General features: G+C 41.6%; 1 protein-coding gene across 6 annotated transcripts; it reads right to left on the bottom strand.

Moving 5' to 3' along the window:
- Nucleotides 1-420: 420 nt before the first annotated feature.
- Nucleotides 421-13,193, bottom strand: pla2g6 (phospholipase A2, group VI (cytosolic, calcium-independent)). 6 transcript variants are annotated; one of them, XR_004794245.2, is made up of 19 exons: nucleotides 11,318-11,535; nucleotides 10,418-10,627; nucleotides 10,022-10,202; nucleotides 9,718-9,905; nucleotides 8,609-8,705; nucleotides 8,081-8,263; nucleotides 7,494-7,602; nucleotides 6,163-6,279; nucleotides 5,582-5,672; nucleotides 4,618-4,781; nucleotides 4,371-4,521; nucleotides 3,200-3,336; nucleotides 2,874-2,951; nucleotides 2,488-2,642; nucleotides 2,306-2,357; nucleotides 2,013-2,128; nucleotides 1,821-1,894; nucleotides 1,122-1,333; nucleotides 421-611 (listed from the first exon to the last, which is right to left on the bottom strand). XR_004794245.2 is itself a non-coding variant. In XM_035637205.2 (19 exons), exons 2-19 carry the CDS (start codon nucleotides 11,530-11,532, stop codon nucleotides 1,192-1,194), a joined length of 2,460 nt encoding a protein of 819 aa, XP_035493098.1. In that variant the 5' UTR covers nucleotides 11,533-11,535; nucleotides 13,118-13,193; the 3' UTR covers nucleotides 421-1,191. The 6 variants fall into 6 exon arrangements, 4 of the variants coding, with proteins under 4 accessions (XP_035493098.1, XP_035493097.1, XP_047189639.1 ...); XM_035637205.2 differs by adding an exon at nucleotides 13,118-13,193 and having other exon boundaries at nucleotides 421-1,333; XM_035637204.2 differs by adding an exon at nucleotides 13,118-13,185 and having other exon boundaries at nucleotides 421-1,333; nucleotides 11,318-11,538.
- Between the last annotated feature and the right edge of the window lie 1,121 nt (nucleotides 13,194-14,314).

Genomic DNA, 14,314 nt, shown 5'->3' with positions numbered 1-14,314 from the left:
TAACACTTTGTTTAATGCAGCATGTTTCGTTTATATTAAAAGAGTGACTGGTATCAAGATGGAACATATTAATTCTCCCCATATTTCTCTGTTTCTTTGGATTTCACACATTACATTTTTATTTTGCTACATTTTTGACCATATAACAATGATATCAGGTCTCGAAAGTTGTTGTTATTTCCCCATTAGGTTCCCTCATTAGTTATTTGATAAGTTAATATTTTTATATCAGCGTTGTTTTGTATTTGCTTTGTTTAAATGTCCTTCCCTCTTACACTGTTTTGACTTTTTAATGGCCACATTGATTAATCAATCAATGAAATGCGGGCAGAAAGATGCAGGCTGAATTAAACTACAAACCACACATTTTAAATTGCATGACTGCGGCATGAAAGAAACAAACCAGTCATGGATACATCATCGAGTAAATATTAATATATTTTATTACCATACCAGTATACACTTCAATAATTAATCCAGATACAAAATAACACAAGGGAAATAGTTTGTTGCATCAGGTTTACGTTGTGCGGGAAGCAGTGATTCCTCTGTTTCTTTGTCTTTCAAGTAAGTTGATAATTCAAGTTGAGTTTCCACTCCGGTTTGAAGAACTACGAGTTAAATACGTGGGTGTGAGGTTAGATATTTTGTCAGAATGAATAAATTACAAAGGCATGAAAATGAATAGTGGAGAGAGGAAACCGTACAAAGTCCGAAATAGATTTTAACCTGCTCTATCTTTCACCAAACACTATGAAGAACAGGAAACAAAACCACAGTAAGCCGACAGTGTCACGGTCAGTGTGCGTGCGTGCTACGTTTTGTCTAATTTGGTTGATACTACTATCACCAACATTTACCCTGTACTCACCTACTCATGATGGGGAAGTCTACACTCTGTCCTTCACTGGTTCACAGACAAACAAATACACCTGATAATGGTAAGGTCATTGATAAGGTCACGTGATGCTACGTAAATTACCTTTCATTAAACAACATCAAGTCAGTTGTTAAAAGTGCATTAGTTGTCAGTGTTTGCATTTCTACCAGCCCAATGCCTTTGTTCCTCGTCCAACCACTCTCTATCTTGGACCCCCTCAGGGTCCTCTCCCGGTATATACCTTCATCTCTTCTATTCTTGTGGCCGCCATCTTCACAGCCTCTCCGCGGGATTTTTCCTCACGCTTTCAGTCAACCCAGTAGCACGTTTGCCAGGGATCGGAGCATCTCTCTCTTCTCATACAGGTACATCTGGGTCTCCCACAGCATGTCCACCAGGACCGCGTCGCTCACCTCGTCCAGCATCACCTCCTGTGACAGCTGGGGACTCAGTCTGCACAAAAGAGAGTAATAGGTAATAGGTAACAGCAAATGAGGAAAACACGAAACAGAAATATAATTAAATGTATGAAATCCTGCAGAATTGTGTTTCAATAAAAGGAGTATTGGATAGGTCTGTACCCAAGTTGTGGTTTAGATAACTGGTTAATCTAAACTGAATGACACTGCACATGAAATGACAAGTACATGTTAATAGTCTATGATGTGATAAAGTGGCAGCCATATCTCGTTTATGCCAGATGAGCGGATTTCCCGATTCCAGGTTTTCAGGATTAACATAATTCATAAAACAACTTCATCTGCCAATGTCAGCTACGGCAACAAACTGTCAACTAACACGCCGTAATTACTTCAGACACTGCAGAGGAGTGAGACACAAAGGAGATGGACAGATAAAGAACGGAAACAAAAAAACTGATGAGGGCGTAGAGCAGAGTTAGTTATAAGTAAGAACCAAAGCACATCAACTTCCAGCAGACCTGTGATAGATGGTGTCGATCATTTCACACCAGGCGCTGGCTCTGTCCACGGCACAGCCATCCGAGTCTGTACACTGCTCAGTCAGAGAGAGATGAAAATTTAAAAAAAAACATTGATTAAAAGAAGGGCAGTAGAAATTGATGTTTGAGCGTCCAGCAAGTGTTGCAGATTGAAGCAGCTGCAGCACTCACACAGTCGACCAGCATCTTGCCCAGCTCCCTTGCTCCTACAAAGCTCTTGGCCAGCTCCAGAGGATTGGAGGGTCGGAAAACATCCACAGAGCTCACCACCACCTGAGGGGGTTTACCTGGAGAACACACGGGGGCACATTTACATGTGGGACTTCGCTCAGAGACACTGATCCCGAGTTAGTTATTCACAATGTGCTACGGATATTTCGGAGTAGCTCTGAGGGTAGATTCAGCTAAGTTCAGAAGGAGCATAAAAAACATGATTTGTGATCAGACACCATGAAGTGGTTTACCTGTGCCAAGGGAGACCACCATACCCAACTTCTTAATTTTCTCTCCATGGCCCTGAAAGACAGTACACAGATAAATTAATGACATAATGAAAAAATGAAATACTTAAAAAAATCCATACGAGTTAGCGATTGAACTAACTGAATGGAAAGACCAAGGGAGAAATAAAACCATATTTGCCGACCTCTGCTTTTAAGGCTTTGTTGTATTGATTGATTTCTGACATGGCGTCCAGTGTCGGGTTATTGGCCAGCAGCCCTCCGTCCAGAAAGCGTCCCATTGGTCGGAAGTAGGTGGGAGCGGCACCGCTGGAGCGAGCGGCTCGCCAAACAAGTTGTTCTGATAGGAATACAAGAATATGAAATACAGTCTTATGGCTTTTTCCCCGAGAATAGCAGAAAAGGAAACCCACATTCATCAATGGTGAGAAGAGCGGAAACACATTTCTTAAAAAACAAAATTAGAAAGCACATATTTTGTTGAGGATCACGTCAACAAATTTGAATGTATGAGGTGCTGAAATCAAATCATCTTTCACATGCTGGTAGTCTCTCACTCACATCCACACACCTTCATCCGTCACCCTCCTACGCTTTCTGGGCGGCTCCTCTGTGCATCCTACTATCAACACATCCTCATCTTCCCATCCTGCAACAACAACATGGCTGCCACTCAAACAACACAGCACAACTGCGGAGACATGGAAACTCAGACAGAGGTTTTTTTTGCTCTCACGCCCAGAGCTTTTCTCCTTTTTTCCGGTTTCATTTCCTGAATTAAACCGAGTTTTACAGTTTTGCAGTTAAAATAGCCTCATCCTTGAATCACTAAATGTAGGATTTGGAAGACTTTGACACCATCCTGTGGTAGAATAAATGCACTCCATTGTGGATTACCTTGTGGGACGGTGATGGGTTTGTACGTGGCGGTGGTGGCATACGGGGGCACTCTGTGGACGGAGGGAGGGTTGTAGTTCCTGAAGATGTGCAGCTCGCCCGGATGTCTGTCGGCCAGGACACTGGTCACCATCACCCTGTTCAGACACAAAGGAAGAAAGAGGAAAGAGACAAAACGAGTCCTTGTTAGCGAGGAGAGAGGTTGGTCCGTAGATTGATTCTATTGAAGTGGAAGGATGCTGCCCCACCCTCTTACTCACACTGGATAAGGGATGTGCTTTTTAATTTAATTAGGTATACACCATGTGGGGCTCGGATAAGTATAGAGGCCCTTTATAATGTTCTTTGACAAACCAACAACAATTATACACAAAAAGTCAATATAAATTATTATTGCCATGTTTTGTACGTTTGGTCTCTTGAGTATTTAACATCTTGGGCCTGCGTATGCTGCTTCTGCTGTATCTGTCATCGTAATGCTTCACTGTCCATTTCACCAATTATAAGTAATTTGAATTAATGAAGAGTAAGGTTTCCACCATCGAACACTACATGCTAGACGAGGAAGTGACGGTGGGGGGTGGAGGATTGACTGTGGGGTATGGTTTGTTGTGTGATACTGATATATATATATATATATATATATATATATATATATATATATATATATATATATATATATATAGGTAACGTGCAGTCAGTTGCGTAAGAAAAGAGGTTTGATCCATGACACAAAAAACTTTTCAGAATTTGGCAACTATTTTTAAATGTCCAGAGCCCTGAGGCCTTTAGGGTGCCCCAGGGTGAAATCAGAATTTCAAAGGCCCTGTACTTTTTCTTCAAACTGACTGACTCTCAGAAAAAAAGGGCCACTTAAAGCCGACTGATGTTATTTTTCCAAGAGCAGGGGAAAAAAAAAAAAAACATAAATTACCACAAGAAAGAAATACAGCCAAACTTTATGGGAACTTATTGTCTGAAGACTGAAACTTCCAAGGAGAGTTTTTATGAGTATTGGTTTTATTTTTGCATATTTTCTTGTGGTACTATAGTACTAGTTCACACAATCAACTAATTAGCATTAGATCCTTTTAACACTCACTTGCGTGTTTGTCTGAGGAGACTTGTATGTTTTTCTGTCTCTTTACACAGTTTTGACCAGAAAAGTTACCTGGGGTATTGGACATCTGTCATCTTGGTGTTCTCTCCAAACTCTTTCTTCAGGAAGTCCTCCAGCGGTGCAGATTCATAGGGTCGTGACCCCCTAAATACCTGTTCCTTCATCCTAAAGTATAAGCAGCGCAGGTACTCCATGGATTTACCTAAAGATTATAAATACAAATAAATCATTATTTTTTCGATGCAGCGTTGTAAAAAAAATTAATAAAATGTGAGGGGTGAAAGGAAAACACACAAACCATGGATTATAGCGAGGGCCAGGATCCCCCCGGTGCTCGTGCCAGCCACCCAGTCGAAGAGGTCTCTGGTGGGTCGACCCGCCTCTTTCTCCAGAGCGATCAACATCTGGATCAACACTAGACCCTTGATTCCTCCACCATCCAGACACAGCAGCCTGTCCATCCTGCAGCAGAGGAGAGAGAAAAAATCAGGGAACATAATCACCTCTTTACATCTTGTTGGCTCCAAATCTTATGTTTAGTCTGATGAAAAAAGGGACTTTCCCTTGATGTAAAAACACTGCGGTACCCTCCGCTTAGCATCTCACAATGATATAGTCAAGGCTTATATAGCAAGATAAAGAAAATACAACCACTCTCATATTTCAGAAAGAGCTTCTGAATAAAGGGTTATTCCAGCTACAATCAGTGAACCAGACACAAGTGCCAGATTCATCCCTGGTCTAGCTCCAGATACCAAGTAGTATAAATACACATAAATTCAATGATATTATTACCTGATGTTTATTGACACTGACTTCTATTTGATTTTCATGGGGAAATTTAAAAAAGCCCAAAGGCCTGGACTCTTAAAGCAAAAAGGCAAAAGCACTTTTATGATCTATGGCAAACGAAAGACAACTTTTCAGTTTAACCATTTTATTTTTTTTTCTTCTAATATTTTGGCTTTTGTACATTTATTCGATGGTGAAAGTGGATAGAGAACAGAGAAGTGGAAATCATTTTGAAACTGAGACCTTCTGCTCGGGACATTTACAGTAAGTCCATGTATCACCCACTAATTTTATTTTTATATATTTTTTTCCAATAAAAAAAAGAGGGAAAAATTTCATGAATTATAAATCTGAGATGAGAAAAAAATTAACAATCCTTCCCTGCTCGTCCAAAAGAATTCATGCATTCCTCACTTCAGAAAAGAGAAAAAGTGCAGAAATATTCCCCGTATTTTTTGTACAATACTCACTTGGTTTTCACCATTTTGCGTCCGTCCACTTCAGACGTGCCTTTGCCCATCGCGCCGATCGTAGCCCCCACGTACATGATGTCCTCGAACCCTGTCAGCCAATCACAACAACAGCTTATTGGTGATGATGGGGACAGTGCTCTGGATCAGTATTGATTGATTGAAGGACTGAAAACGAAAGGGGGTCGCTGGGTTTCTACAAGCCACATGGGAGTTTAAATACGAATATCTGTATTTATATTTTAGATAATCACACGTTCTTTATTCATGAAAGTTATGTAAAAAATTCAACTATAATTCTACTAATGTCATTATCATTTTACTATCAGCATAACTCTCTTCCACAGTATTTTGAATATAAAAATAATGTTTGGGAAATAGTAATTTTATGGACTGAAGATGATTCTACTCAACAGCCAAAATGTAAAAATATTCAGATGAAGAATTATGGAAAATATAAAAGACTATATATCCCAGTAGAAACAGTTTCCGCTGACTCAAAGATAAGACATTTAAAGTGGAGGAAATGTGAACCAGAGAACAGTGAAGCGGAGGTCAAGGTGAGGGGTCAGTGGCGTTACCTATGCCTTGAGTCTTGACCTGGTAGGAGACAGGGGGAGGGCTGCCAGGGGAGGGGGGGTGGCAACGCTGGACCCCTACACTACACAGCATGTCCAGCAGTATCTTTCTATTAGGACCTTTCGTATTAAACACACACACACACACACACATGCAAGTTAATGTGTTAGACATCATGCACACACCACAAAGAGCAGAGACAGAAGAGAGAGAGAGAGAGAGAGAGAGAGAGAGAGATACAGACAGAGAGAGAGAGAGAGAGAAAGCAAGAACATGAGCGAGTTGTTAGCAACTATCATGCATTTTCAAAATCATTATATAAATGCAAATTCTATTTCTGCTTCAGGGGGTCTCAAACACAATCATATCTAAACAAATATGCTCATGCAATAATCTAGCATCAATACAGAAACACAGAGTTCAACCAACAGACGTTGGTTGAACTCTCACTGTTCAACCAACGTCTGTTAACTTCAACAGAAACACTGTACATAACAAATATGACTGTTGTGATGGATTAAGTTTGTAATGATTTACACTGCATACTTTTCAAATACTTAAGATGTAACCACATGTTCCTAATGTTCAGTGAACACATCAGTTTCCTCAGACTGTCCATTCCTGCAGCACCTCTTTCCAGCCTCTTACTGAAACACTTGGTTTTTAGCTCCCGTCTCTTTAAGGCCCCTCCCTCTGCTCTGATTGGCCAGCTGGCTCCACGCTGTTGTGATTGGTCAACTGCTTCCAGCACGTGTAAGAAAGTTATCTCGATAACGCTTTGTTGGGGGGAGTACCAGACAAGCCGCTAGACGCTTTATGGACTTCCGTAAGATGGTGATGTCACCATCTTATGAAAGTATCGTCCGGACGACTGAGGAAGCGTTTCATGATTTCCAGGAGCAGAGTTTATGCTTTTTAACTTTACAAACCTTTAACATACACAAAAAACCTAAATCACAGTAGAGAAAACCCAAAAAAACAACATAATATGTCTCCTTTAATATTTTTCTAACGTCACTCAAAATTAGATACCGATACCGACTTAGTTTTATATACGGATCTGCTTCTTACATCTATTGACTGGTTTGTGTTCTGTAACACAATATGGGAATTCTGAATGCAAGAATTTTACAGGCTTTTTTAATCAACAGCAGAACATGTGCGTTTAACTAAGACCACATGACATCAAACTTGTTAGATCTTGTTAGATGTCCTACACAATTAGTTTTAATTTGATCCCTGCAGTTTCCAGATCCAGACTCAAGAGTTCCCCACTGTTTCTTTAACCATCTTTCATCTTTTTCCCCATCCCTCCTCGTCCTGCCTCACTTACCTTTGCTGGTGCGAGCGGCGATCAGTCCAGGTGTTTCTCCCAGGTCGTTGTGGATCTCCACATCGGCACCGAACACGATCAGAGCTTTGATCAAGTCAATGTGGTCCATCTAATGAGCAACACAGTCACAAAAAAGATAATATATAAAGGATTTTTTAAGTATACATTTGCACAGAAGGATGACGGTAAATAATACTATTCATTCTGAAGGAGTGCATAGTTGCAACGGGATTACATTTTTTCCAGCTGAAAAAAAAGATGTGCAGCTTTTGAAAATTAAAAAAACAAACACACAAGAACATTTTCATATTCAAGAAATGTCAGTAAGAACTCATATCAAGTGAAAGGGAGAGTGTTCTGTTCATAACAGAGAACGATATCTGTGAAGGACATCCTTACGGTGTATACCAGATTTCCAAAGCTCCTGGCATTTTAATACGCCTGTAAATCGCTTTGTGTTTTTCCCCTTTTGCAAATACTGTGTCGTCTCATCATTCCTGGACTTTCAAGAACATTTTGATCATCAGTTAGAGGTAAATGTTTTCACATGGATCGATAAAGACCACAGAAATGTCCCGAACACACACCTTCATGGCAAGGTGAAGGGCCGTGTTGCCGTCCTGGCCCTTCAGGTTAGCATTGGCCCCGTGGGTGAGCAACACCATGGCCGCCTCAAAGCGCCCCCTCTTGGTCAAAATGTGGAGAGCGCTCTCGCCCGTCTTGCTGAGGTAGTTCACCGCACAGCCGTGCTCCAGCAGCACACGACACATCTGACACAAAGAGACCAAAACAGCAAACGTACATTTAGTCTTTGTGAACTCCTCTTAAAACGTTTGTGATTCCAAACACTGATGACTTTGAGCGACCAGAGAACCCGGAGCAACATCAATTACTGGCAGGAGGCTGTCTCATTGGTTTGTGCAGGACTAAAGATTCCTCTCTGTCTCTGACTGTTTACTCATCAATAGTCAAACAGCCCATTAAGATTTCATCAAAGCTTTCTCTCCTCCTGGAGGTGCACTATACCGCCAGCATTCAAATATGTAATTTGAACAGCTCATTATGGATTTCCAACCATAAAAACCCAAGAAGTACATTTTAATTTTTTTTTTTACCTCAGCAGTTTTGGCCCAGTGCAGAGGCGTCCCTCCGTACATGGAGTCTTCAGCCTGGAGCTGGCCTCGGTCTGCTTTCAGGATCTCCTCCACACAGCTGAGACGCAAACACACAGTGAAAGAGGACCATTTATTATTTAGAATATATAAAATATAAACTGTTTATAATACTAAGTATTAGGTACATAACTCATCATCTCTGAAATACACTCCACAGAGTCCCCTCTGTTTTTAATGACATTTTTTGTAACCCTTTTAAAATGCTCTAAAAGGTTTGAGTCTGCATCACAAATATTTTTTCAACAACCTCTACAGCTTGCCTACACAACACTACTTGTATTAGAGCCGGATCTATATGGATTTCTTTGGGGCTGTTGCCGATATCGATATTAGATTATTATTATTAAACAAGATTATTTTTATTTTTTTAGATCTGTTTATGATTCCTAAGAGGTCGTTATCAAACCTTTATGATAAAGAATTGTAATTGAGGCTTGATGTTTTAGTTATCATAAACAACTACTAAAAAAAGGAAATATAAATATAACAAAAAATACATAGATAAATATATATAAGTTACGTTTATATCATAAACGTAACTTATTTATGTAAACTGTAAACATAAATGCTATTTTTTTCTACTGATATGTCTGTGAAAAAGGCTCATATCGGCCGATATAATTGGCCAACGGATATATCGGTCGGGCTCTAACTTATATATATTATATATCTGGAGGAGAAGGTAATCTTATAGATCAATTTTACTGTTATATAAATGTATTCATTTATTATCCCGACTTCAACAAACCATGGTCCTGCAGGTATATTGGGAAAAACTCATAAGTTTACAGGCATTTGTTCATAACTAGACATTTATAATAGATGGAGCTCAGCAGGGTTTACTTCAAAACCATATGTTTTTTAATGTCACTGGTCCTTGGGATGCTGTATAGCTATAAAAAAAATATATTCAATTTGGACAGAACGTTTCAGAAAAATTAATTTGAAATGCTTAAACACTAAGGCATGGAGTAACTATAATCCAGAGAAATCATTTTAAACATTATCAGAAGACAGTGTGCTGTGTCCTCACCCTCTCCCCTACTCACCCCTTCTCGCTGTACTTCATGGCACTGTGGATGGGATAGCCGGTGCCGCCAGCGACGTCGCACTTGGCCCCACCGTCCAACAGAGCTTTGACGCCCTCCACGCGTCCCAAGCGGCAGGCCACGTGCAGAGGCGTCTCCCCGTTGCCGTTCAGCTCGTTCACCCCCGAGCACAGTCTCAAGCACAGCACCTGGATGAGGAGAGGACAGGGTGGTGCACGGTGGAAGGAAGGAAAAGTGTTGGTTGAAAGATGGACGGAGACTGATCCAGCATTTTCCCACCTGTCCCCATTTCACTTTCGCTCACCTGGATGACGGCAGGAGAGTCCTGCTTGGCGGCGCAGTGCATGGGTGTCTCGCCGCTGTGGTCTTTGATGTCGGTGCGAGCTTGGCTTTCGTCCAACAGCTCCTTCACGCACACCAGGTCACCGCGCTCGCATGCCCGATGCAGCGGCGTCTGGCCTAAAGCGTCCCGACTGTTGATCTGGCTGCAGACAGAAAAGACGGATGGAGTTGATTTCAGAGCGGCACGGAGATGACTGACTCCTCACCTTACCATACTGGTAATTGTGCATGTATCAGCCACTGAACTAAGTTTCAAAAGTACAAATCAGGTGCTGACACATGCTGATTTGATCCAGACCCTGTCAGAACCACAAAAGCCAAAAGGAAAAAAGAAAAAAGTCAGCACGTCCCGTCTTACCTCTGGACATAGTTATGCTTGAGACACTCTCTCAAGCCCGTCTCCACGGCGACGTGGGCGGAGCTCCAGTCCGGGTGTTGGCGGATGCAGTCCACGATTGGCTGCGTGGTCTCCGCCTTCAGAGGGAGCGTCTCGTAGAAGGGGCGGAGCTTGAGGGCGTACTGCGCAAACCAGTTCATGGCGTCCTCCTCCGATGCCACCTGAAACAGCCTGGTGCAGGCAGTGAAATGGTTACAACAATAATATATATATATATATATATATATGCATTTGTTTATGTTTGAGGTGTAAAAGAGTTAATACCACTTCTGCAGCAAAGAGTTAATACCACTTCTGCAGCAAACACACATTAAAAAGGGAAAACTTTTAACTTGAAGAAACTTAAAGCCCCAGTGTGTAATTTTTGTACTTTTCTAGCATCATCTGGTGGAAGAGTTGCAAACCGCAACCAACTGAGCAACCGACAGTGGACACTTTATGGTGTCGCACCGCTGATTCCTTTTCCGGTGTCCGGCAGCGTCAGAAAATTCAACGCAAATGCGACGTATTCTGGAACATTTTGTGCAACAACCGTATTCAACTCAACGCAGCAAACATGGCGACTAACATGGAGGTCGGGTCCACCTCATGTAACTATATTTAACTCATTCAAAGTTGACGAAAAAATATTGGTTCTTTGTTGCAGGTGATTATACATATATGAACACAAAGTTATGGACAATATATTACATTTCTGTGAATAAGTTCTTATAAATATTACACACTGTAGCTTTAAATATTGTTTAAATGTATCAATGAACAATAAAAACAGTGGCATGTTTGGCACATTCAAAACTAGTTCAGTGGCACATCGCCCCACTCCCTCCATGATCTCTGTCTCTGTCACAAAGCAAAACTGACCTCAGCACCATGGTGGGTGTCTCAGGGCACATCAGCAGGCCGTCCCATGACTGATAGTTGGTGTTTCTGTACAAGAGGATGCGTCCCTCCTCCTTCAGCAAGACCTTGCCTCCTCCACCGTAGTCGGACAGCGGCACGTCCCGCACGCGGTAGGGGTTGGTGAAGAGGGTCGACACGGAGGAGACGGTGTCCAACAGCCGGCCGAGGAACTGCATCGTCTACTGGGAGAAAACAAGAGAGAGAGAGAGAGAGAGAGAGAGTGTAGGGAAGAGGCGGATGACTTGACACAACCAACAGTAGACAAGCAGACATGTTGAGCTCTGGGATCTGTTTGTCAAACCACAGCCTGTGTGATTGATGTCAACAATCATGAATTATTTATATTATCCCCCTGAAATGATGTCACTATACTCAGTAATTAGCAACATTATTATTATAGATTATTTTCTCGATTAATCGATTAGTTGTTTGGCCCATAAAATGGTGAAAAATGTTGATCGTGTTTCCCCAAAACTCCAAGATTGATGTTTTGTTTTGTCCACATGCCAAAGATATTCAGTTGACTGTCACAGAGGAGAAAAGAAACCAGAAAATATTCACATTCAAGAAGCTGAAATCAGAGAATTTTGACTTTTTTTTCTTCCTAAAAACTACACGAACCGATTTATCAATTATCAAAACAGCCGGCGCTTAATTTAGTAGTCGATTATTAATCGATTAACTGTTGCAGCTCTACTAACAAGCAGACATGTTGGATCTGTTTGCTCCACCACAGCCTGTGGGATTGATGTCAACAATCATGAATTATTAATATTATCCCCCGGAAATGATGTCACTGTACTCGCTAATAAGCAACATCATTATAAAAGATTATTTTCTCCATTAATAGATTAGTTGTTCCGTACATAAAATGTTATAAAATGATGAAAAATGGCTATTGTGTTTCCCAGAACTCCAAGATGATGTTTTGTTTTGTCCACACGCCAAAGATATTCAGTTGACTGTCACAGAGGAGCCAAGAAACCAGAAAATATTCACATTCAAGAAGCGGAAATCTGAGAATTTTGACTTTTTTTTCTTCCAAAAAACTACATGAACCGATTTATCAATTATCAAAATAGTTGGCGATTAATTTAGTCGTGGATTACTAATCGATTAGCTGTTGCAGCTCTTCTAACAAGCTGACATGTTGGATCTGTTTGCTCAAACCACAGCCTGTGGGATTGATGTCAACAATCATGAATTGTTTATACTGTTCCCCCGGAAGTGATGTCACGACTCGCACACCTTAGCAACAGGTGTGATGACCCCTGACGTCTCATGTCATGGCTGCTGATAGGTAATAAGTTGTGGTCGGATACTGAGCTGACTTGTCTTTGAGGTCATTGGCTAATTATTCGACCGTTACTACCAGAGGGGCTAACACGGCGTTAGCCGTCAAGCTCTCCACTTCCGGTTTCCCTCACGAGACCGTTTAGTAACTATGGAAACCCCACCGCCACGAAGGAGGCTGGTGCTCGATATGAACCGAGGAACAAGTGGCTCCATTCATGGGTTCCCAGTCATCCGGGATCGATTGGACACGACGCGGCGCGGCGCTAGGAGCGAGCCACGCACTCAGAGAGAGACAGACAAGAAGGGGAAAAAAACGGCCACTTGTACTTGACGTTTTTTTCTTAAAATTAAAATTTTTAAAAATCTCTAAAAACCCCATTCTGGGCATGTTAACTAGAGTTCGCCGGCTCGACGGTGAGGTCAGCCGCATTGGGTGGCCGCTGCGTGCGGTCCGTGGGTGCTCACCTGCTAGTCGTCCGCTCCGCTGCGTGACTTCTGACTGCTACACATCAACAACCGTGACGCTGCAACCTAGCTTGATAGACACGTCGGGATTGGCGCGTACGCGCTCCTCCAATCAGAGCTCAAGGAGTTGTCGCGGGAGGGGCGGGGCGAGGCAGGGGCTGCTGCTGCTGCTGCTGCTGCTGCTGCTGCTTTTTTTCCCTCCTCACACAAAGTCCCACAGGCAAAGGGGAGAGTTTTCTCGTTCTTTTCATTGTGAATTGTGGTTTTGTTTCTTTTTAACATTTCTTTACTTATTTCAAAAAATGTTTGTCCTATTTATGTCGCCTTGTGCTCGCTCATTGTGGGAACTGTTGGGTTTCCCTGGGGGGGAAAAGATAGATAGATAGATAGATAGATAGATAGATAGATAGATAGATACTATATTTATCACAAGCTGGGAAATAACCGGTGTAACAGCAGCACGTTTCACACAGCACACTTTAAAAATGTAAACAATATCCACACAAATACATGTCAAATATACAAATTGCAAGAAAATATCGAGAATACGAATAATACATTTAAGGAATTTACATGAAATATTAACAGTGGAAATAGTGCGTTAGTACAATCAGTTAGCAGTAGTGTGCAGAGGAACATGGTAACACGAAGGTGCAAATGGGGTTTTACGTTTAGATTAAACAGAGTCCAGAGTCTTTCGGTCAGACAGAGGCGAGGGGTTGTAAACTCTTATGGCACGTGGCAGGAAAGATTTCCTGTAGTGGTCCTCGTGACAACGAAGCTGAATCAGTCTGATGGAGAATGAGCTCCGCTGTCTGTCCACTGTTATCCATCACAGTTTGTTCATAGACCTCCTCTCCACCACGGCTTCAAAGGTGGACAAAATAGGGGACAGACTGCCCCCTCACCCTTGGGCCCTGGAAAGCCTGGGATTAAAAGTTTTTTTGTTTGTAATTAGAGTTTTTCTAAGTAATTAGTGTCATTACATGAAGTCAAATTTGGCCGAATACACTGTTTGAGAGATTGAACTATGTATTTAAAAAATATTGTAAAATTTAACAGGGACTGCTTATGTATAGTGCCCAGAATTTGGTGCTACACCCATGTGTTGCGATCTTACTAGGTTAAGTGCCCTGAGATAATGTATGCAGCAAATAAAGCTGTTTGATTTTATGCTTGTCATATTAAAAATGAGGG

Source organism: Scophthalmus maximus, chromosome 8 (genome assembly GCF_022379125.1).
Source record: "Scophthalmus maximus strain ysfricsl-2021 chromosome 8, ASM2237912v1, whole genome shotgun sequence".
In the NCBI taxonomy this organism is placed as follows: domain Eukaryota; kingdom Metazoa; phylum Chordata; class Actinopteri; order Pleuronectiformes; family Scophthalmidae; genus Scophthalmus; species Scophthalmus maximus.
This window is presented reverse-complemented; position numbering and strand designations above follow the sequence as displayed.

What these genes read in the sequence shown, in the direction of transcription:
- pla2g6 (XM_035637205.2), bottom strand. Translation starts at nt 11,532, where the DNA reads ATGCAGTTCCTCGGCCGGCTGTTGGACACCGTCTCCTCCGTGTCGACC. An exon ending in GGCCCTCGCTATAATCCATG is followed by an intron (nt 4,522 to 4,617) that starts GTTTGTGTGTTT and finishes TATAATCTTTAG; the next exon opens with GTAAATCCATGGAGTACCTG. An exon ending in GGTGGTCTCCCTTGGCACAG is followed by an intron (nt 2,129 to 2,305) that starts GTAAACCACTTC and finishes TGTGTTCTCCAG; the next exon opens with GTAAACCCCCTCAGGTGGTG.